The sequence below is a fragment of the Camelus dromedarius genome, chromosome 9 (assembly GCF_036321535.1).
Source record: "Camelus dromedarius isolate mCamDro1 chromosome 9, mCamDro1.pat, whole genome shotgun sequence".
In the NCBI taxonomy this organism is placed as follows: Eukaryota; Metazoa; Chordata; class Mammalia; order Artiodactyla; family Camelidae; genus Camelus; species Camelus dromedarius.
In genome coordinates this window covers 32,372,733-32,396,586 of record NC_087444.1, presented here as the reverse complement: position 1 = coordinate 32,396,586, position 23,854 = coordinate 32,372,733, and the positions used below count along the sequence as shown (strand labels likewise).

The window sequence follows — 23,854 nt, the reverse complement described above, 5'->3', positions numbered from 1 at the left end:
CATGTCAGTGATGAAAATAGGGAATGAAGTAGACAGTCATGGGAATTCTGGAGCTGTGCTGGTGGCTGACATCTTCCCAATCTTTCTTCCCTTTCTAGATTATTGAGCCCAATGTCTCAGAGGGAGGTGAAATCATTGCCAGCATCCCCATTAAGTTTTCCGTGAATGCAGTGTTCTCCAAATACAACATCAGCCCCTCTTCCATCATCAACTTTGGGGCTTTGATCTGTGGCACTCGTAAAAGCTCCTCCTTCACCATAGAAAATCAAGGTGTAATCGATTTCAAGTACAACCTTTACAGGCTGACAGGCGAGAACGCCCTTCATCAAAAGAAAGTGTAAGACAAGTATTTATTTAACTCATTCCATTCCCTGGTTAACCAACTAGTGCTTTATATTCTACAATAAGCTCTCATATATTTTGTCTAAATTCACCCAATCTCCTTTTGTGGGTGAAGTTACTAAGGTTTTAAAATGGCCCATCCAACATTATGGAAGATCTTAGTTCTGAACCCAAATTTCTCATGCTTTCTAACTGCTGTCAAATACATGATACATTTTAATTGAACAAATGTAAAGCCTTCTGCTTGGGATTGTGTCTATTTTCTTGCTGCTTCTAGTGTGCTGTAGTAATGACCACTAAGGCATTATCCCATCTGTGTGGTTCTGTAGAATGTCAAGGGTCTACTGTAACAGCAACCTACATCAAAAGAAATAAAACTGTGCTTCATGCTGGGGATGACAAAGGGTACCCTGGAAATTTGGACCAGATAAAACATGGTAATGCCTTCCCTCTTCTGGGACTGTTTTTTGCCTTTTCCCAATGAAGACACTTTATCATGACACCTAACTTAATAAATTTTGTTCCAATAGTAAAATTCTGTATTCTTCAAAAGGCATCTTTCAATCAATTACCCAAAACAGTTTACCTTTTTGAATGCTTCTGGCTTTTGATTGTCATGTTCTTTTTTGGCAAATGAAGGATGGTTTTACCAATTCCCAGGTACTTTGTCCTGACTTTCTATAGAAATGACTTTCTAAATAATGAATTATTAAGATTGACTTTCTAATTAATTGCTTTAAATCAGACATACAGCTTTACATTGTTTGGAGTTGTTTTGTCATTGTTTTGTGGATATCCTCTTCCATTTTGGCAAAATTTGAACATACTAAGACATTTTTTATTAAACTGTCTAAAGTCTCCTCCCTCCAAATTTAATTTCAACCTAATTTTTATCATTTATTTTATAATTTAATAGTGTTTATAGATGTTATAATATAACTTTGTTTTGCTTAACATTGTTTTACATTTTAATTAATTTTTTTATTTTAACATGTACAGATTCATGCAAAATACTCAAAAGGGGGTTGAATGTCAGTTGTTCTGGTTATTAGGCAAATGAATATATAAAAATCTTGTAAGTTTAAAATTGCACCTCAAATACATTTGAATACTTTATGTGAGCTGGCCTCTAAACAAACTAATTATTGGGTAAACTACCTTCAAGTAGAGTGAACAGCTCCAAAACCTATGTTTGTGCTATTGCTTAAACTAAGACTTACAAACACCATGACTCTAAATGTGAAGAAAAGGGACAGAATTAAATCTATTTGTCATTGCACTTTTTAAGTAATACTAGATAAAAGACTTGATGTCTGCAGTTTCCACTCACAGCTTTCCAGTGGACTGAAGTAAACATTTAAAATTATTGTTTTCTTGCAGCAGTTTTTAATGTCCTTATGAATCATATGTAATAAGTACAATTTCTGCATAGTTTTCTCAGAGTTGTTAAATGAGTTTGGCTGATGATAAATAAGCTATGCTACCCAATGCCCTCTTGGGCAAGGAAAGACCTTTCCCCGATTCCTAGGAGAAGGGACCTTGCAAACAGACAGACAGGTGGTGTTTAATGACCACCCCAACCTGAGGGGGTACTCTTGCTTCTTTAATCAGAGTCAGCCATGTTAGACATGCAAGATCCCGAGAAAGCGACAGCTTCTACAGGACTGGCCCTTCCAAAGCAACCAAGTTCCCTGACTCTGTTCAGAAAGACATAAACATCACAAACCAGGTGAGCACCCTTTTCCTTATCCACAGAAAACCTGTAAGGCCAACTCCCAACTAGTTCTTGCAACAAATACCTGCCTAGGATAGCAGGATTTGAATTTTGAATCTTCCTACTGTGGCAGGAATAGTAGTTATAATGAAATGTCACTTTCATCTTAAAAGAAGGAGTTATAACTTAATTTGGATATCCTGTTTTGCTTTAAAACCTTCATTGGCTCCTCACTGCTTTAAAATCAGTTTCTACTCTTCATAAGTATTTTAATCAAGAATCATTTGTTGATGCAAAACAGAAGCCCATTCAGATTGGCTTAAATAAAAGGAGATTTGAAGGCTTTTGCTTCTGGTAAGATGAAGTAGTTATACTTTACCTCATTCCTCCAACTAAGTACAACTAAAAACCATGGACATTATGTATAAAGTAAAAATAGAAGACTAAAAAACGGAGAGAAAAAAATCAGACCAGCAAGGGTCCTTGGGACCCAGTGGACATCCCGGTGGTGAGTTCCCCGAGATTTCTTTTTGCTTCATATATCCCAGACCATGTACTCAGGGAGCCAGCAATTCAGAAACATCAACAAGCACAGAACAAAAAAGCCCCAATAAATGCCTACTCCCACTAGCCAAAGGACCGGGAAAAGGGTAGTCTTGCAAGACATAAAACTTTCAAATAAAAATTGTAATATGACAGTCAAACATGACAGAGAAATCTGTGGTCCTCCCCACTCCTGTAAGCAAAGGCCAGTGGGGAGCCTAGACCTCCACCCATCCAGGCTGTAATGAGGTCCCCCAACCCCCTGCCAGAGTATGTCTGAGAACACTCAGTAGGAAGCCAGACTCTCATTACCCACCACCTTCTCCACTGTTGTCAATGGAGACACCACATAGGGAGCCTTGACTTCCACCTCAGACCAGTGGTAATGAGATGTCCTTCCCATTCTCCTCAGTGAGCCTCCTACCCCATGGCATCAGCAGAACAGTAATGAGACTCTCTTACCCATCCCCACCTGGGAGGTATCAGTTGAGGACTAGTGGAGAACTGGAACACCCACCCTTGCCTGGCAGTAAAAAGAAGTCCAAGTGGGGAATCTGGACTACCTCCCCCACCTGGCAATAGGCAGTGCTCCTCCTTCCCCTGCCAGAGTGGTGTCAGAGAAAGCCTGCTCAAATAGAAGTTAAATAAGATCCAGAGTCTTGTAATAACCAAAATGTCCAAGTTTCAACTAAAAATTACTCATGATAACAAGAACCAGGAAGATCTCAAACTAAATGAAAATAAACAAGCAATAGACGCCGATGCTAAGTTGACCTAAATGTTAGAATTATCTGACAGAGACGTTAAAGCAGCCAACATAAAAGTGCTTCAAGAAGTAATTACAAATATGCTTGAAATAAGTAAATAAATAATAAGTCTCAGCAAAGAAAGAAAATATAAAGAAGAACCAAATGGAAATTTTGGAATTGAACAAATAACCAAAATTTAAAACTCAGTGGATGGGTTGAACAACAGAATGGAGGAAACAAAGGAAAGAATCAGTAAACTTGAAGGCAGAACAATAGAAATTCCTCTGTATGTTTCCTATTGCTCCCATAACATATTACCTCAAACTTAGTGGCTTAAAGCAATACAAATTTTTTATCTTCTGTAGTTCTGTAGGTCAGAATTCTGACACAGGTACCAATGGGTTAAAGTCAAGGTATTGGCAAGATACCTGCATTCTTTTCTAGAAACTTTAGGGGAGATTCCATTTCCTTACCTTTTTGACATTTCTAGAAGACACCTGCATTCCTTGGTTCATGATTCCTTCCTCCATCTTCAAAACCAGCAATGGGGGATTGGGTCTTTCTCACGTCACATTATTTTAACCTTGTCCATAGTCACATCTCTTTCTAACTCTTTTCTGCCTGCTTCTTACATTTCTAAGGACCCTTGTTATTACACTGGACCCAGGACAATACAAGATAATATCCCCATCCCAAGGTTCTTAATTCAGTCATATCAACAAAGTCCCCTTGCCATGTAAGGTAATATATTAACAGGTTCCAAGGATTAGAATGTCAACATCTTTATAAGAGATGTCCAATCGTAGATGTCTGAGAGTGCCAAATCTAGACAAGAGAGAAAATAGACTCTGTTCTGAGTCTACTGAAAGTCTGTTTAGTCCAATGGGAAAAAGCTAACAGACCCTCAGGGACCTGTGGAATGATAACAAAGAATCTAATAACCCTGTCATCAGAGTTCCAGAAAGAGCCAAGAAAAGGGTGGGGCTGAAAAGGTACTCAAAGAAATAATGGCTGAAAACTTACCAAATTTGGGAAAAGATTTAAACCTACATACTCAAGAGTCTGGGCCTCAAACAGGACCAACCTAAAAAAGTCCATACCAACACAGGTAATAGTCAAACTTCTAAAAACTAAAGACAAAGATTCTTGAAGTCAGTGAGAGAAGACTGACTCCTTATGTACAGGGAGGAAACTATGTGAATGACAGCAGATTTCTAATAAAAAACCAAAGTGGTCAAAAGGAAATGGCACAACATTTTGCAAATGCAAAAAGAAAATAACTGTGAACCCAGAATCTTATATCCAGCACAAATATCCCTCAGAAATGAATGGAAAATCGAAACTCTCAAATGAAGGACCAACGATCTGTCCTAAAAGAATAGCTGAAGGTAGTTCTCTAAACAGAAAATAAATAATAAAAGAAGGAATCATGGAACATCAAGAAGGAAGAAAAAACATGGCAAGCAATTATATGGGTAAATTCAATAAACTTTCCTTTTCCTCTTGAATTTTCTAAATTATGTTTATCAATTAAAGCAAAGGTTATAACACTGTCTGATATGGTTCTAAATGGATGTGGAGGAAATATTTTAAATGCCTATAAAAAGCAAAGAGTGAATAAGCAATTGACAGGCAAAATGGTGAATATTATAACTGAGATGTATACGGAGGGAGAGGCTCCAGAAAGATGGAGGAATGAAGGCCTCCTGTTCCTGATATCTGTTAAAAGTTATCAAAGACTTCAGAGAGGAGGAGGTGCTTGGTTTGTGTATTAGACTGTGTTTAGCTACAAGTAACAGAAAATCAACATTAGTGGTCTAAACACATAGCAGATAGGCAGTTGCTGGAGTTGGTTTACAGACTTTTTGATGTTTGTAATTCCCTTGACTTTTCCTCGTGGTTCCAAGATGGCTGCTGCAGCTCCAGCCACCACATCTGCATTAAAGGCAAATATAAGAGGAAGTAGGTACTCTGCACTCTGTGGACACCAATAGTTATTGATTGAATTGAAATGACTTTTCTACATGTTGGTTTTTATGTCTTTTCAAGTACTTTCCTCTTCAACAAAAGCCTACTTAATTAACATATATAATTTTCTACATATGTTTCTATATCTGTTAATATATGTATATTTATTTATATTTTTATATATTGGGGGGAGGTTGCCTTATTCACCAACTATCCATTCAGTGAAACAGTCTCTCCAATACCCTACCTTTCATTTCCAATGAGCTAGTTCTCTCTCCCACCTTGGTAATTCAGTCTCAGGGTCACGCTCTAGATGTCACATCACAGGAAACTGAGGTGCTTCTGAAGTCTTAATTTCTAAGATCCCTTTCCCTGACTGTCACTTCCCCTTCTCCCATCTTGCTAGCTCAAGTCCACCAGTTCTGCTGTTCTTTGACCTCACTGTGATCTTGTTCCTTGGAGGCAATACCCAACCATTCTTATTATCCAGAGCTTCTCCTTATCCCCACCTTATGTTCTTACCACCAGAGCACAAAGATTCCTTTTTCTCTTCATCTTCACCAACTCTTGTTATCTCTTGTCTTTTTGAAAATAGCCATTCTAACAGATATGAGGTGATAATCTCATTGAAATTTTTTTTTTGGCAGGGTGGTTGTTTTTATTTTGGGGTTTTTTTAATTGCCAAATATTTTCAGCATGGTTATTCTTTATTGAGGTTTAGGAAACAAGGATTTAGAGTTTGTAATATTCCTTATTTCAGATCATCTTACGGAGTCATAAATCAGTGAGCTGTGTTTTAATAAAATAGGCAGTGGACCAGATTTGGCCTCTGGCCATAATTTGCTGACCCCTGGCCTAAACAATTATAAACCCTTGGGCCTAACTAACTTCAAGTTTTAGTGCCAGTTTTTTCAGTGTTTCTCTGAAATCTTAGAAATTCATTCAATGTTTTTCAGACTCATGTTTTTCAGTTTATAAAATGAAATTGGGTTAATAATTTTAATTGGCTTCATATAATTTAATGAAGAATATTTAATTAATTAGATCAAATGATTTTAACTGCAGTAAAGTAATAAATACAGTGCCTGGCTCAGAATTTATTCAACAAATACTGTCTACGTCAGACATAAATCTGGAGAGATATGAGGGGGAAAAGTAGTAATAAGTTGTATTGTTATTTATAGAAGGTTAATGGAGGAGTGAAGAGAAGTTCATAAACTCTATACAATTCACTGACCAATCACCTATTAAATAAGAAGCTTTAAAAAATTTAAAACACTGATAAATTAGCTGCCAGGAGCTATCACCTGTGTGCTAAATAGAGTCTATGTGGCTTTAGGTAAGTTTCTAATGAAGTCTTGACTGGTGATGCTAAAGGTATAAAAAGATCCTCACTGAGGTTTTTATTTGCATTTCCCTGATGATTAGTGATTAACTTTGTTAATATGATTAATTAATAACCTTGAAATAGGGAAATTATCCTGGATTATCCTGGACCCAGTGTAATCACAAGGGGATCAGGTATCAGGGAAATGGGTAGATGTTGGTTAAAGGGTACAGACTTCCAGTTATAAAATGAGTAAGTTTTGGGGATTGACCTAATATTCAACATGGTGACAAGTTAACAATACCACATTATATACTTGAAAGTTGCTAAGAGAGTAGATCTTAACATTTAAGATCATCACACACAAAATAAAATCGTAATTATTTGAGGTGATGAATGTGTTGACCTTATTGTGGCGATCATTTTGCGATATATTCAGGTATCAAATCATCATGTTGTACACCTTAAACTTACATAATGTTATATGTCAGTTATATCTCAATAAGGTTGAGGGGGGAGAAAGGAAGGAGGCTTCTAAGGACCAGAAGAATGCATGACAACAGCCCATGGTTTGAGCACTGATTCTGTGCCAGATGCTCTCCCTGGAAGCCTCCAGTGATCTCAGGAGAAAGGCTTCATTTTCAGGATAAACTAACACTCAGAGAAGTCTCTTGTCCAAGGTCAGACAGTTAATATACAGCAGGGCTGGGATTCAAACTAAGGAGTATCTGACTGAAAAGTTCATAATCTTAACCCTTACTCCACCTGTGCCCCTCTGCTGGGAGATTCCCATCTGGGTAAGTGTTGTACTATGCAGACTATGTCTGTTCCCTTAAACCCCACTCACATATGATTTTCAGAAGGACTGTGCATAGAGACAAGTGCTGAAAGGGCCTGTCCCTGAAGACCCCCCCCCAACCCCAGGCCCTCTCTGCCTCCAAGAGGAGAGCTGGGGCCCAGAGAGAACCTATGGGGAGAGACCCCACCATCTGGTCCCTCCTGACACCATCTCAGGATTCTGGTTAAAGGGCTCAGACTATGATCCCCAGTCTGCCTCCACCCCTCGCCCCTCCCACCCTTTCCTGCAGGCTCGCTTCACCCACGGTATGTTCACCGTGTACCCTGGGTTTGGCACCATCCCCTCCGGAGGAACGCAGGTCATCACCGTTGACTGTGTGGCTGACCCCATGGGAAGATGTGAGGAGTTTATAGCTATCGACATCTCTGACCGAGACCCAAGAGACCAGCCTGCTGGCATTCCTTACACCCTGTTGGCCGAAGCTTGTCAACCAGGTACTGGGCTCTCAGATGGGACAGCACCCCTTAGTCTAGGATTCTCAGGTGAATAGTGTTACCTGGGAGTCATGGTGCGATGGGATATGGCACAGGACCCAGGAACACGGCATCCTGCTCATGGCCAGGCCACTCCCTGTGAGTAACACATGTGCAGAGAATGATAGTCAGGGACTGAGTGTACTGTAACTTTAACCCAGCAAGCTGGCAGAGGAAGCAGAGACTGCTCCTCTTGCTTTGGCTGTAGGTACCCTGCAGTCTCGCACCAAAGTGAGCCAGATGCCTCCTTCCTTCCTTCACTCACCCCAGATCTTATTCCTGTTTACCACTGGAAGGAAAAGATAGTTGGAGTCTGGAGACCAACAAAAGCATCCAAAAGAGGAAGAGAAGATAGGATTTATCCCATCACTCACACCCCGTTGTGTGAATTCCTTTGCCTCTCCTCTGTCATCGTTCTTCATTGAAATCTAAACCTCTAGATTAGGAGTTACAGAAAGCAGGAATTGAGCTTTCAGGCTTCATCTCACAGCCTTCCCTCCACTCCCCAGCCTTTGTGACTGACAACAACGCCTTGATATTTGAAGAGCACCAGGTCTGTAGCACCACCAACCTGTACAGCATCCTGCAGACCATAGAGAGTGGGGGGCTGTTTGTGGAGGATGAGAACAAGTTCATCTTCTGCAACGTCCTGGTGGGCCATCAGGCCAAGGCTCGGTTCAAGATTTGCAACACGGGAAAGATCACCTGTGACGTGAACATTGTGGTTAAGCCCATCTCCAGCAAGGTGAGTGGCTCTGTGGCCTGGGCCCCCAGGACTGACCCAGAGCCAGGGCAAGAGCTCTTGGAAGCTGCTGCTCTTGGACCTGTGTTGTGAGTGGGGACTGTTTGGCCCTCAGGCCTGCGAGAAGTTGCATGAGGTGACTGGAGGGGGCTCACCTAAGTCAAGGGGCATCTATTTGCCCCAGTGGATGTCTTCTCTGAGTACCTCTGGTACACGGGTGGGAGCAGTGCCCTTATCTATCAGACACACACCGTGTGCTCACAGTAGACAGAGCACCCTGGGAAGAGCCAAAGACAAGGGCCTGCTCAGGCAGGCCGCCTCAAGTTGCAGGTTGGCATGTAAGGGGGATTTGGGGGATGTCAGAATATAAGTGTAAGGGGAAATGATGAACATTTTTGAACATTATTGAGCCCCTGCTGTATGCTAAGCACGATGCTGAATGATTTTCATTATCTCATTTCATCCTCACAACAAGTTTGCATTATTGGACCTTGTGTTATTATCCCCACCTTATAATTAGGGAAAGTGAGGCTCAGAAATGCTAGATTCCTCCCCTAGGTCCCAGAGCCAAGGGATGTAGGGCTTGATTTAAAGCCAGGCTTCATCCACATACAAGATAAATAATAAATGTCCATCTCAGGGTCTGCTAGACCAAAACTGCCTTCCTCTCGGAGTCAGACCACCTGAGATCCTTTTTCCTGGCAGTGGAATAAAAAATTCAGGATCCAAGAGAGACAGCTTTAGTCAATGGGTTTCACTCACCCTTAATTTCCAATCAGTGTGCTACAAACACTGCCTAGTCTCATCTCAGCCACTGCAGTTCTTGGCCTGAAGGTAGAATCTGGGCCTCTGTGGCCCCTGTGCCCCAGAATTGGCATCATGCACACAGCTGGTGGTGGTGAGGAGATGTCCAAGAGGGCTGGCCTAGTCCTGAGCCGAGACTAGTGTGTATTCCCAGGAGACAGTCACTGAAGAGGGGCAGGAGTTGAGAGACTGTCATTACTCTCTGACCTCATTTGGGGCAAGAAGGGGCAGCTTTCTCCCTATTTCATACTGAAAACATGAAAAGTGAGCAAGCCTGATTTCTAAACACAGATAGGTTTTTAACAGGAATTTGCAGCCATTATGTTGTAACATACTGTCCCTTGGAAAGAGAAAAGAAACCTTATGCTCTCAGTTTAAGAATAAGAGGGAACAGTCAGTCTTTCATCCATTTGCCTCCCACAAGAATAAAAAAATCCTTTAAAAAAAATCCTATGAGGCCATGCCAGGGGTCCACACAGTCCCTGCAGTATTCCCAAAACACTGGAACAGACAGAACAGATAAAGCGCTATGGCAGGTGGTTCTATCTAAAGTTCTTGGAGTGGCAAGGAGTAGAAGCCCACGTAGGATGGTCCCAACAAAGCAAGGCTTGCTTCAGTGAATCCGAGACCTCAGATATAGGTCAGAACACATTATGTAGCCAGAGCTCTGTAGGACTAGAACTGTCACCTGAAATCCAACTTTTAGAAGACCAGACAGACAGACAGAGAGAGCTATCTGAGATATGGTTTAGTTCATCTATTTGAATCAAAGACCAGGCCAAGCCCAGCCAACTATTGCTGCGGGGTGGATCCCCAAGTACCCAGGCTGCTCCTCCCAGGAGTGAGCATGCAGGCAGTGGGACATTTCTCCCACAGAGTTTAGAGAAGGGAGATTTCACAGTAGGGCTGATAGAGGTGAGCAGCAAGCCCAGTGCAAGTGCAGAGTCACCAGCACACGCCGACCCCTGCTCCACCTCCCTAGATCTTTGCCCGCATCACTGACATCTTTGAAGTGGAACCCAACAAGATGTGCATCGCCAGCCACTCACATGCCTTTGCCACGGTGTCCTTCACCCCGCAGACCATGCAGACCTACCAGTGTATCTTTGAGGCTACCTTGGATGGCTTGCCCAGGTACCAGCCCCCCAGCCCCACTGCAGGCCACACTCTCTGTGGAATGTCATTCCGCCATGCCAGGCTGAAAGGTCTTCCTGTTCCCCACAGCAGCCTAGCCAAGAACCGAAGCCTTATGTTTGATATCGTTGGAGAGGGGAACCTCCCTCGGGTGACTGTTGTGCGGCCAGTTCTCTGTAACCAGTATGGAAACCCCTTGCTCCTCTTTAAGAGGCTTCTGCTTGGCCATTCAGAGACACTGCCTCTCATCCTCAAGAACAATGGCACCATCCCCGCCAAGGTACTGCTGGAGGGTGAATCCTGGGGTGAAAAGGGAGAATCATTTAGAAGTAAGACTTCCAACATTGGGGTCTCTGCCATCCCTAACTTGTGACAGCTTCTTTGATGTTCCTCATAGATTATCTTGTATGAGACATGGGACATGCGCAGTGGAACCAGGCATGGTCTCTGCCCTCAAGGAGTGTAAGAAAGCAAATTACCTAGTACACTGATAATTAGCATGTGAGGCAGTGAGCAATGATATACACCAAGCTAAATGAGTAGGATTATGGGTATTCTTAGTGTCTTCTTTACTTTTTCATCTGTAATAAGGAAAAAGCAAAAGAAATTTCAAAAGGGGTAAGACATACAACATCTGAAGGGACTTTTGGTTCAGCGATTATGTTTTTATTTCACAGAAAAAGTGATAGATTGTATAAGTGTGTCACAAAGAACTGTAGGACTTTTTTAAATGCTCTACTCCCATCTAGGGGAATCAAGGGAAATTTCACTCTGAAATGACATTTCAGCTGGGCATCAAAAGATAGCTGGGTTTCAGTAAGTGGGCATGGCAGTGAGTAAGTTCCAGGCAGAGAAAGAAAACTGCAAAGTCAAGGGCATAGAAGCAAAAATATTTATATGTGTATGTGTGTGTGTGTGTGTGTGTGTGTGTGTGTGTGTGTGTATGTATTACAAGCAGAAACTAGCAAGCACACAGCTACATGCACAGAAGCAAATATATATATACACATATACAGAGAGAGAGTACAAACAGGAACTAGCAAGCACACAGCTACGTGAGAACATAGGGTTATAGATAGAAGAGCAGCAAGAAAACAGAAGGGCAGAGTGAGGGGACGACTTGTAGAGGGCTTTGGATTCCACCAGACACTATTCCTGTTGATGTTATTGTTCCTACAGTTAGGACTCACTTAGATTCACCCACAAGTTACCAAGTTTATTGCCCTCCATTCCTGCATCTCCAACTTAACACCTGAGATCCATTTCCTACCTACTGAAGAATACTCATTAATCTGTCCATAAGGCAGGTCTGCTAGTGGTGAATTCTGTTTTTATTTGAAAAACTCCATTTCTCCTTCATTTTAAATGTAATTTTTACCAGCTGTAGAACTCTGGGTGGGCAGTTGTTTTCTTTCAGCAAATGGGAGATATAATTCCAGTGCATTCTGGTTTCCATTGTTAGTTCTGAGATGTCAGCTATAAGTCAAAAATGTTCCTTTGAGGCAGTCTTTTTCACCCCAGCTTTGTACCTTCGTCTTTGTTTTCTGCAGTTTTACTATGATGTGTCTAGGTGTGGATTTCTTTTAACTGATTTTTCTTGGAATTCACCAGGCTTCTGGACTCTGCAGTTGATGTTTTAAATCAGTTTTGGAAAATTCCTAGACATGTCTTTAAATATTGCTCTTTAAATAATGGAATACCATTCTGTCTCATCTCTCCTTCTGGGAGGCCAAGTAAATGTACGGAAGGTCTTCTCACTGTATCTTCTGTGTCTCACAACCTCACTGTATTTTCCATCCATTTTTCTCTGGGCTTCATTCTCCACAATTTCTTTTGACCTGTCTTCAGTTCATTAACTCTCCATTTGGCTGTATCTAATCTGCTATTAAACCTTCCATTCAGTTCTTAGGTTATTTTGCAGTTCTAGAATTTTTATTAGATTGTTTTTCAAATCTGCATAACCAGTTTTTATAATTTCTAGTCTCATGCTGAAATTGCCAGACTTGGCTTTTGTTCCCTGAACACAGTAATCACAGCCATTTTGCAATCTCTATCTGATAATTTCAAAATCTGAAGTCCCAGTGGGGCTGCTGTTTCTTCTTAGTTTTGCCCATGTTGTCCTGTCTCCTCATGTACTTGATTATTTTTTATCACATGTTGTATTATATTTGAAAAGTTATTTAGAAACTAGACTAAGGATAATATTTTCCTTCGGAGACAATTTTTGTTTGCTTCTGCCTAGCACTTGAGAGAACTAGAAATGCAGGATCACGTTAAACTCATTTCAGGGCTTGAGATTTTCTGTATTACACAAATAATGCTGAGCGGGATTGCTGTCCTTCAGAGAGCTGATTTATATCCAGCCTAACCTTTGTCTTATTATTCAGACCTTTGGAGCCCCAGTCTAGATAAAGCAAAGAAAGCACTCCCACCCTTCACAGGACTTTTGCCCTCTTAGCACCAAGAGATCATCAAAAGCACAGTTCAGCCTCCCGTGTGCCTCTTCCAGATTGGCAAAAGCTCCAAGTCAAAAACAGCCCCAGAAAGTTAGGCTGGCCTCTGTGAATTTCCGTGCTTTCCCAGACCTTGGTCTGGTTACCCTTCATTGTCTTCTTAGTTCTCTGACACTTCTAAAGTTTGGGAGGGGCTTGTTTGTTTGTTGTCTTGCAATGTTTTTTTTATTGTCTTGAGTCCAAATTACCTAGTTTACCATTACCTTGCATGGTTTCCATCATTGTGGCTTTACAAAATGTTTTAGCACCCACTCCCTGTTTTTATAATTTTTCCTTGACAATTTTTGCATATTTAGGCTCTCATATGAACTTTAAACATCATTTTGTAAATGTTCCTCACAAAATCCCATTGGGAATCCTATGAATTATTTGGGGAGAATTTTTTGTTTTTGTTTTTTTCAGGGAGAGGTAATTTGGTTTTCATTTATTTTTTAATGGGGGTTCTGGGGATTGAACCCAGGACCTTGTGCATGCTAGGCATGCTCTCTACTGCTGAGCTATACCCTCCCCTGGGGAGAATTTCTATTTTAGAGCATTTAGGCTCTCCACCAGGAATAGCATTTAGGATTCCAACCCATTTATTTTTATCTTCTTTTATGTCAATATTTTTTCATATAATTCTTTCATATAGTTTCTTATTAAGATTATTTCTAAATATATAATTTTTACATCTCAGAAACTTCTATGTGATGTCACTGTTTCTTCCTTCTTTATGCCCCATTTTTTATATTGTTCAATCTTGTTCATGATAATGCCAGCATAACTTACCTTCTAGAAGTGTCTGCTGGTTTCTCATACCTCAAATCAGATATACAGCTTTAGTTTTTTAAATCAGCTTCTGGCTTCCAGTGGGCTGGAAAACATCCCTTTTCTCCAGGTAAGTAAAGCAGATGCCCACCTTGGTTTTCCTCCTCTCTTTGTTAAGGATGCGTAACATAACACTATCAGGCATTAGCACCTAGAAGATACTGGTTTTTAGGAACTCACATTCATGCAGGCCCTCATGGAATGACAAGTTTTCATTTCCATTTTCTTAATCTAGTGTATATTTTACAACTGCCTCTGTCAATAACATACAAAGGCAACCCCGTTTTGACATGACTTAGCTGGGTGAGCTGGAAAGTCACCTACACTCTCTGGACCTCTGGTTCCTCACTTGAATAGCAAAGGCTGAACTAAATTTTCATTTGTTGTCTCCAGATCTAATATTTATATCTCCCTCTTAATAAGAAACTCAAAAAGTGAGCACTAGGCAGGATGATTTGGGGGGTACTTCCCAAACAGCACAGTATCTCACTCCAGACTCAAAACTCACGAGCAGCCTGTAAGCTTAACACTCAGTCCTGCTTGCCTTCTGCCAGCTTCATGTTGACCTGCGGGACCAACTAGGAGTTTTCTCCCTGAAAGGGAAGCCCTCTACCTCCTACATCTACATCATAGAAGAAAACAAACCACATGCAAAAGGTAAGTTGGGAGAGTATAGCTTCTAGAGAGCATTGGGTCCCAGAAGCTGTTTTGTTAGGGGACCCAGCCAGTGTCAGATGCCCAGTCTTGTCACCAGTTGCCTCTCTAGCCAAGGGTCCTCCCCACACTAGGTCTGCTTTCCCCTGAGTCCAGGTCCTTATGGATGCATCTTCCTTGAAACTGTCTCTAAATCATGTCTCCCTCTTCTCTTTGCAGCAAAGAAAGCTCACACAGCCTCCCTGGTTGTTCCTCCTGGAAACACAGCTGAATTTGATGTGGTTTTCCACTCCCTGAAGGTTGGGAGAATGGCGGGCACCATCCACTTGTCAGTGATCAACAACCAGTATGAGGAGACTGTCATCCACCTTGTGGGAGAGAGCTACAAGGATGACATCACCTTGGACAACATCCACGGGCTGGTGGCTTCCACCATCCAGGAGGCCTCAGATACTTCTGAGATGTTCAAGGAAAACACAATGGAAGACTTGGTGGCAGGTAGGAGAAGCAGCAGTGAGGTGTTGACAGCTGTTGGCTCTTGGATCATTTTAATTAGAAGTGAAATTTGAATAAAAGACTGGCTAGCTGCCTGGGAACTTAGGAATGAATCTCCTCTCTGTTACTGTTTGCTCCATTGTGCCTGGCTCAGTCACTGCACTCATCCATACGTTCTCTCAAGGAACATTTATTGAACATCAGAGTGCATGCGTCTGGAGTTCCAAGGAGTAATTAATAAGAGAATCTGCCCCTTGGAGAGCTTAATCTTTGAGCTCAAATTCCAATTTAGCTAATAAGTGAAATTCAAATTCACTAAGACATGAATACATGTGTCTCTGTAGTTTTCCCTGTCTATACCTTTTAGCTGGCTTGTGTTTGAGTTGTCTGTTTCATCTGAATCACGTATGCTAGACATTCTAGGAGAAATGACAGGCTTGTTTAATTAGGGGGATGTAGTTTGTGCCACTTGTAGAAGTTCATTCTCCTTAGCTTCACTACTCGATGCACTGAGACCCTACAGCATCAGCACCACCTGGGAGCTTGTTAGAAATGGGAATTTCAGATCCCACCCCAGCACCTCAGACCTACTGAATCAGAATTTGCAGTTTAACAAGATCCCTAGGTGATTTGTGTGTGTATTAGAGCTTAAGAAGTGCTGCCCTGCAGTCTGTCAAACACCACATTTGGTTGACTATATTCTTTGAATAGAAGAAAATTTACTTCATCATTGTTATCAAAAAGCATTTGCTAAACACCCTAATTGTGTGGCTGATTGCTATGAAGTGAGCTATAAACACAGTCTCAGTTTTTCTAGGAGCTTCACTGTAGTCCTGAAATGTAGTATTAAACAGTCCATACAACATGGGCTAAAATCAGTGCTCCTCCCATATCTGGTGTCTTACCTCTGCAGCTACAGGGTGACATCTCTCTTGTTAGGGGTCAAACCAGAGACAGTAGTGAACCTTAGTTCAGAAATTAGATTTTCATACATAATAAGGCTATCAGATTTAGAAAATCAGGATACAGGAGTCCCCATTCAATTTGAATTTCAGATGTTAAATTTGAATTTTAAATAAACTATGTATAATTGTGTCACAGATTTTTGCATGGGACAGACTTATACTAAAAATTACTCATCATTCATCTCTAATTCAAATTGAATGAGGACTCCTGTATTTTATCTGGCAACTCTAACCTTTAATAGTACTCTTTCAGCAAATAAATGTGGAGGGTGGCTATGTTTTCCTTTGTACAAATGGAGGTGAGGCTAGGGTGGGTGGATGGATGGATGGATGGATGGATGGATGGAAGGATAAGTACATTCCCCTGGGAGAAAGCATGCTGCTCAGGGACTCCAGGGATTTCCAATATAACCATCCAAGGAGGGTGGAGTTGCATGAGGGTGCAGCACAGTGTTTATCAGGTGCTGCCTCCCTGGGGAAGGGAGACTGAGGAGGAGTCCAGAGAGCACTGACTGGCCTCCTGCTTCTGTCCCCTAGCTGCTCTGGTGGACCACATCCAGTTTGGGGACTGCCACATTGGAAACAGCTATAACGTGAGCTTCACAGTCACTAATCACAGCCAAGTAAACGTGATACGGTTTGAATGGCCCCTTTTAGCTACAGTTTCTTTCTCCCCACAGGTGAGTAAAAACCAGTCACTGTTTTCTGGACTCCCTTAAGCCTAAGCCAACATCAATTTGATTATCATCCATTCCCAAGGATACATGGGAGGGGATGGATGTATCCTTCACTCAGACCTGGTACCAAAAGTGTCCCCTCTGGTCCAAAAGCAAGGCTGTTCCTAGGCTGATGTTGAGGAATTACATGGAGACCTACATGGATGCAGACAGGTCCCAGTTTTCCTCTTCCCCAAGTACAGACCTGTGTCCCCCTAGGTGTGTGTTTCTTTAGAGTGTTAGTCCTGCAAAAGTGGCTCATCAAAAGCTAAAATGGGAGTGGTGGATGTGGACAACAGAGATTTAGAAAATGTTACAAGTTACATCTTTTGCCTAAAGATTCCCACTGCCCTTCAGCACATTAAAACCTAGTTAACTCTGTTTTATCTGGAATTTCCTATCCCCTTCTTTTAGCCTCTCACAGCACACGTTTTATGAATTGCTGGCCAAAGCTCAACATTGAATGAGGCCTAGGACAACAGATCCTTGCCCCTGACCAGCGCTTGCTTTTCACAGACAGTTCACTTCTGATTTCCCAGGACTGAATGTATCCACGGCCTCCTGCTCCATTTTAGCCACCGAGTCTGTTCAAGCATAGAACTCTGGGGGGACAGAATGAGGAAGGTTGGGAACCCTGCTTTGTCACCTTAAATCTTAGGGTGCTACCAGGAAGGGATGTAAAGTCGGCAGAGATAAGCTTCTTATAGTCCATTTACATATATCCACATGCACACACTCAGGCATACACCCGCACCTGTACACACACACACACACACACACACACACAGCTATGGCCTTGGGAAATATTAAGCTTTCTTCTTTCTTCACTTTCCAGAGCAGGGAGAGCTTCTTGTCTATCAGACACATGAAAGGACTGTATACATAAGACTGTATATAGTATATATGTGGGCATGTGTGTGTGAGTTTATGTATGCTAAATCACAAATGTTTTCTTTCTACAAACCAAATTGGACTTCCCATATATCTGGAATACTTCAACAAATCTCAGCCTTTTTGGTCTCGGGACTCCTTTATATTCCTAAACATTATTGAGCAACCCCAAAGAGCTTTTGTCTATGTGGTTATGATTAACATTATTTGCATATTAGAAGTTAAAACTGAGAATGTTTATAAACATGTATTTATTGATTTTAAAATATAATAACAAACCTATTACATGTTAATATAAATATCATATTTTTATGATAATGGCTATATTTTCCTAAAAAAAGTTTTGAGGAGAATGGCATTGTTTTACATTTTTACCAGTCTCTTTAATATCTGGCCTAATGGAAGACAGCTGGATTCTCGTATTTGCTTCTGCATTAAATCTGATGCAATGTCGTACGTCACGTAACCTCTAGAAAGCTCCATTGTATACTCATGAGAAAATGAAAGTGAGAAAGTCAAATAACATCTTAGTATAATGATGAAAGTAGTTTTGACCTCATGGACTCTTGAAAAGGTCTAGGGGATCCCAAAGGTCACAAGATCACATTCTGAGAATTGCTGATATATTGTGGACTTCTGTCCATAATTTGCACTGATCATATGATTAAATACAGATGTTTAAGAGTGTGGCACCTGGAGCCATACTGCCTGGGTCTGAATCCAGCTCTTCCAAAATTATTGCTATGACCTTGAGCAAGATCCTAGTTTCCTCATCTGTAAAATAGGGGTTCTAGCTCTACCTCTTATGGGGTTGTTGTGGGGATTTATAGAATTTTACAAATATTTAGAATAGTGCCTGAAGCTTGTAACAGTTTAGTAAATGTAGCTGCCCTTTTTTTATGGTTATATTTCTATCTAAGAACCTCTTGTAGCTATTTAAGACAGTCTACACATATGGGCTTGAATGAAGCATTTTTTGCCAAGACTTTGGGCTCTACCCATAGAATGTCACCATCCTGCATCAAATCGCCAAGACTGAATTTCCCGAAAATCCTAACACAAGGCTCTTTCCCAGATCGGCCACCTCCACCCTGGCTGTGCAAAGGACATAGTGGTGACCGTGAAGTCGGACGTTCCCATCAACCTGAAGAAGATGGGGATCAAGTGCAAGCTCTCCAAGATCATGTTTCCGCTGCCGGCAGACCAGGTCCCTGACTGGGATGACCGCATGCACACGGTCAAGTGGGTAGACATGCTCAGAAACACGCCCGGGACTTTCACTACCAAACGGAAGGTGAGTGGGGACATCAGGCCTTAGTCTGGCCAGGCCTGCCGTGCTTGGATGCCTGCTGCTCTCAAGCTCAATGCCTCATCCTTTCCTTCTTTCACTGAAAAAAAACAAAAAAAAAAAAACAAAAAAACGGTCCCCATTCCACTTGACCTGAATTTCCATAAGTGGCAAACTCAACTTTCAGGCATGCTGCCTGCCATCCACACTTCACTTACCACCTGAACCACACACCTGAGTGGATGGAACTTTAGTGTAAATCTTGAGATCTAGTTGAGCAAGTCCTCCCACCTTCTTCCTCTTCAGAAACATAACTTGTCTTTCAGCTGCTTCCTTTTCCCTTCCAGTGTCCAGAATTAGCTTTATTATAATCTCTGCTTCATGATAGAATCTCTTCTTTGGCCCATGCATACCCCTCTTTTCATTATTCCTTGGTTGGTTTCTTTTCAATAATATAATAAACAGAGGTGAACCTGCACCCAGCACAGGGAGTAGAACATGGATCACCTGTGTGGTTCTCAACCGTTCCATCTCTTCTCCCCCCTAGCGGTGGCCACTCTCCTGAATCTTGTTAACTCATCCCTTGATTTTTGTTTTCTATTCCTTTTTTAACCTATGCATTCTAAAAGGCGTATTGTTTAGTTGTAGTTTTTAACTCTGTTTTTTAAGGATCATTACGTGTGGTCATCCATATTGTTGCACGTGGCTATAGTACACTCATGTCACTGCTAGATCAAAGTCCATGGTTATTTACCCATTCTTCTTTTGAAAATAATTTGGGGCTTGCTACTATGAACAGTATTTCTGTGAGCATTATAGTTCATGCCACATGGTGTTCATTTGTAAAAATGTATATTCCTAAAATGTGTCATAGGAAGTGGAAGGAATTTCTTCTTTTTTTTAAACATTTTTTATTGAGTTATAATCGTTTTACAATGTTGTGTCAAATTCCAGTGTAGAGCACAATTTTTCAGTTATACGTCAACATATATATATATTCATTGTCACATTTTTTTCTCTGCGAGCTACCACAAGATCTTGTATATATTTCCCTGTGGAAGTGGTATTTCTGAGTCATAGGATGTGGGAATGTTCAACTTTCCAAGATGATTCCCGAGTGTTTCCAGAGTGGCTCTTTGCTAGTAGGAGTGTAAATTGGTGCAGCCACTTTGGAAAACACTCGGGCATTATCTTAGAAAAATGTGAGTAGTAGTTATTTTATTTTTCATAAACTCTTTCATTTCTATATTTGTCTGCAAATGTCTGCACCGTATTTATCACTTACCTTTTCACTTTCTTTAATGTATCTTTTTGTGATTATCTCCATACTGTTTTGTTCTGAAGCGTTTTGATTATTCTTGGTCCTTTATTTTTCTGTATAATTTTGAAATCCATTTACCAAGTACTATGAAAACGCTGATGGAAACTTCATTGGAATTGGATTGCACCTATAAACCAGTTCAGGAAGAACTGACAATTTTATGACATTCCTTCCTTTAATCTCTCTACTTGTTTAGGTCTTTCTAAAGTTTTCTTTTTAACTGCCATTGGAGTTTCTTTAATAGTAATGGAACTCTTCAGGTTTTTTAATTTGTTTTGGGGTCCATTTTATTAAATTGTTTTCCTAAGAATTTGCCCTTCAACTGAGTTTTCATATGTATTTTCGTAAAATTACTTATAATATTTTCTTCTCAAATATTTAAATATCTGTAGGATGGATGGTAATGTTTCCCTTTTCATTTATGGTATTGGTTATTTGTACTTTCTCTTTTTTCTTCTTGATCAGTTTCACCACATGTTTTCTAAATCTTTTCAAATAAACAACTTTTAGCTTTGTTGGTCTTGTTCTCTTTTAGATTTATTTTCTATTTCATTAATATAAATTCCTATCTTTATGATTTCCTTTATTCTACCTTCTTTGGAGTCTGTCTGACCCCAAGACTCATGCCTGTGCAGTCTTGATACTCTCAGTAATGTCTTATTACTCAGTTTCTTCCCTTCCTTTTGATGAGTCACTTTAGGTTTGCCTTCATCATTTATTCTGGAACTTCAGTTTACGAGTTGGTGCTCATTTGCATACGTAGAATAAAGCACTGTCTTATCTCCCCATTTTTCCTGTGAAGTGGCTGGCTCTGCATCACTGAGAAGACAACTGGCTTTGTTACAGGTGGTAGAGATGGATCCTGAGCCTGCTCACTCAGTTCTAGAAGAAAACTACCGAGAACTGCAGCTACAGATCAGTGCCAACGTGAATTTCGCCTCATACCAGTGCCAAATGAGTGATGTGCACTTTAAGGAAACACTGGTTTACCAGACCCGAGTGTTTGAGTGAGTCATCAAAAGCCTCCTGACCCTCTCAGAGAAGTTCTTTCATCCCTCATTTACTCACTCCATCAAACTTTTATGCAGTGTCCACAACATCTGTGTACGCCGCCCTAGAGGGCCTTCATAGGTCCAGTGAAACATTCAGACCACAAAACTATTGAAGTTCTCGTTTAAAATCAAGATGTAGACCTGGAAGCACAGTCTACCAGGAGGGTGGCATCAGGCTTCAGTGGGACCAGTCCTTGCAACAGTCTGTATCACCACCCAGGAACTATTTTTGTTGGCCCCCAGTAACCACTCAGAAAATATCCACACTAGTGGTCATGGGGTCCATCTTAGCTTAGAAACCCCATGACCAATAGAAGCCAACATTTCTCAGAACCACTGTGTGACTATAGCTTCCAGGATCCCTGGAGGGGATGTGGCCAGTTACAAGAGTCACTGCACTCAGAGACCCCAAACGCTATGCCTTCCCTCCAGGTGATCATGATTCCTCCCAGACCTAAAGCAAGTTACCAACCGCAGGTCGTTTTAACTATAAACAAGATTGTCTAATAATATAGCTGGCATTTCTCCCTTATCAGGTTTCCAGGGAAACAGAGCTAGAAAGTTAATTCAATGTCAAAATTGTCTTTAGAAGGAGAAAGGGTTATGTTAACCCTTTAACCACACTCAGATGATACAAGGACACCTTGAGTCCTGCTCTCAGAGAGCTCATGGCAGGAGTTTGGGGAATGGGTGAAAATAGGTATGATGGTTTGGTGTTCTGTGCATGCGGCAAGTGTACCTAAAACAGACCAAGATATGGGGAGACACAGAGTGTCCGGGAAGGCTTCCCAGGCAAAGTGGGGCCCAGCTGAACTCTGGAGGACAAATAGGAGCTGACAGGTGAAGAAGTGAGAAAAGGGGCCTTTAGGCAGTGAGAGCAACATGCGCAGAGACAGATACAGGGGGAAGGCCTGTGACTGTTCTTTGAGAATCACAAACGCAAAAATGTAAACCACTGACATTCCTAGTTTATAAAAATTAGTAATTAACTTGTTCAACTCATTTTACATTTGTGGCACTTAAATTGTCCTCTCAAATTATTACAGAACCAAAAGATAGGAGATGGGACATGGGACATTCTGCTGACGGCCATTTCACCTATAGCAGGGGTCGGCAAACAGTGGCCCGCGGACCAGACCTGGCCAGCTGCTTATTTGTGCAGATAAAGTTATGTGGGCACACAGCCACATGTGTTCATTTTTGTACCATCTCCAGCTGCTTTTGCACGACAACAGCAGAGGGAGTAGTTCCTGCAGAGACCTCTGGCACGCAAAGCCAAAAAACCTTACTATCTGGCCCTTTACAAAAAAGTGTTGACCCCTGACCTAAACCAAGAATGTTTTACTAAAAGTATTCTGTGCCACTGAGATTGCTCCCCTTTATAAAGATTTTCTTTAGGATAAAGACCAGTGCTTGTAAATTCACACAATTCATAAATTCACACAAGCCCCTGTGGTCAAAGCTTGACTTCAGACATAGCTGCATGGTCTATCTGGACTGGATTAATGGAAATCTAATCCCTACACCCCACCCTTAGACCTACCCCCCCCCACCCAACTCTCAACCCCTACTTCTCCCCTAAAACTAAGAAAAGCGTGTGTGTTTCTGTCTTGCACAATCATTTTCTTGTAACTGTCTGCAATCAAGTTTACTAGTGATTCAAGAAAAAGCTTCTATCTCCCGGTTCTTGTCTGAGAGCAAGAAAAGTCTCCGCCAATTCAGAATTTGAGACAAGTCTGTGTCTCAGCCAGTGAAGGGGTCTCAGGCAGGGGTCAGAGGGGTTCTGACCACCAGATGTGGTTTGTTTCTGATTGAAGGTGATTCAGGAAGGGAAGGGCTATGGAATTTGCACCTGAGGAAGGTACTGTCCTGTGAAATAGGTTTTGTTTCCTTCTTCATGGGAAATTTTCAGGATTACCGTGTTGCAGGCTGAGAGCTCATTGCCTGGGGTGTCGGTGGTATGCAAGATGACTTAAGTGCTAAACATTTGGATACTTTTAATAGCTATGTATATACTTTATGTGTTTTAGAAGGAAATATAACTAGTACATCAAAGGCATGATTTCAGATAAAATTGCTTAAAACTTGCCTTTGAAGAAATATTTAAGAAACAAAATGATTTAAAGAAAGAAATGAACAGTACAGGCAATGTGCCGACAGCACAAAAACCATCTGTAGCACATTTCTCAGATCCATTTCCTGATCTGTTTGCAGGTTTGAACTGATTAATTCAGGAAGCGTGCAGCTAGAATTCAATTGGATCTCAGAAGAGACGGCAAAGTCTGTCAGCTTTGCAGTGCCAGATATCCAAGGTAAACGCAATGACAGGTAAAACCCAGGGCTTGAACTTTTCCCAATTAGCCTTGTTCATGGAGAAGACTGCTGCTCCAACTATCCCCGAAGTAGCAAAGGAGAAGCAGAGCAGAGCCCTCTTGGCATCTACGGAGCCTAATAGGCCTGAGAAGCTCAAGAGCTGACCTTGTCCTTCCAGGAGCCC

The 23,854-nt window shown here is 41.3% G+C and overlaps 1 protein-coding gene across 1 annotated transcript in view; it reads left to right on the top strand.

Moving 5' to 3' along the window:
* The window catches only part of HYDIN (HYDIN axonemal central pair apparatus protein), a 374,065-nt gene that overhangs the window by 321,685 nt on the left and 28,526 nt on the right, over positions 1 to 23,854 (top strand). Inside the window, exons 59-70 of the mRNA XM_064489991.1 lie at positions 99 to 337; positions 1,954 to 2,071; positions 7,732 to 7,936; positions 8,485 to 8,720; positions 10,504 to 10,655; positions 10,746 to 10,935; positions 14,530 to 14,632; positions 14,849 to 15,127; positions 16,627 to 16,769; positions 18,772 to 18,990; positions 21,152 to 21,312; positions 23,572 to 23,669. Of these exons, the coding sequence (XP_064346061.1) occupies positions 99 to 337; positions 1,954 to 2,071; positions 7,732 to 7,936; positions 8,485 to 8,720; positions 10,504 to 10,655; positions 10,746 to 10,935; positions 14,530 to 14,632; positions 14,849 to 15,127; positions 16,627 to 16,769; positions 18,772 to 18,990; positions 21,152 to 21,312; positions 23,572 to 23,669 (2,143 nt within the window). The remainder of the gene's footprint in view (positions 1 to 98; positions 338 to 1,953; positions 2,072 to 7,731; positions 7,937 to 8,484; positions 8,721 to 10,503; positions 10,656 to 10,745; positions 10,936 to 14,529; positions 14,633 to 14,848; positions 15,128 to 16,626; positions 16,770 to 18,771; positions 18,991 to 21,151; positions 21,313 to 23,571; positions 23,670 to 23,854) is intronic.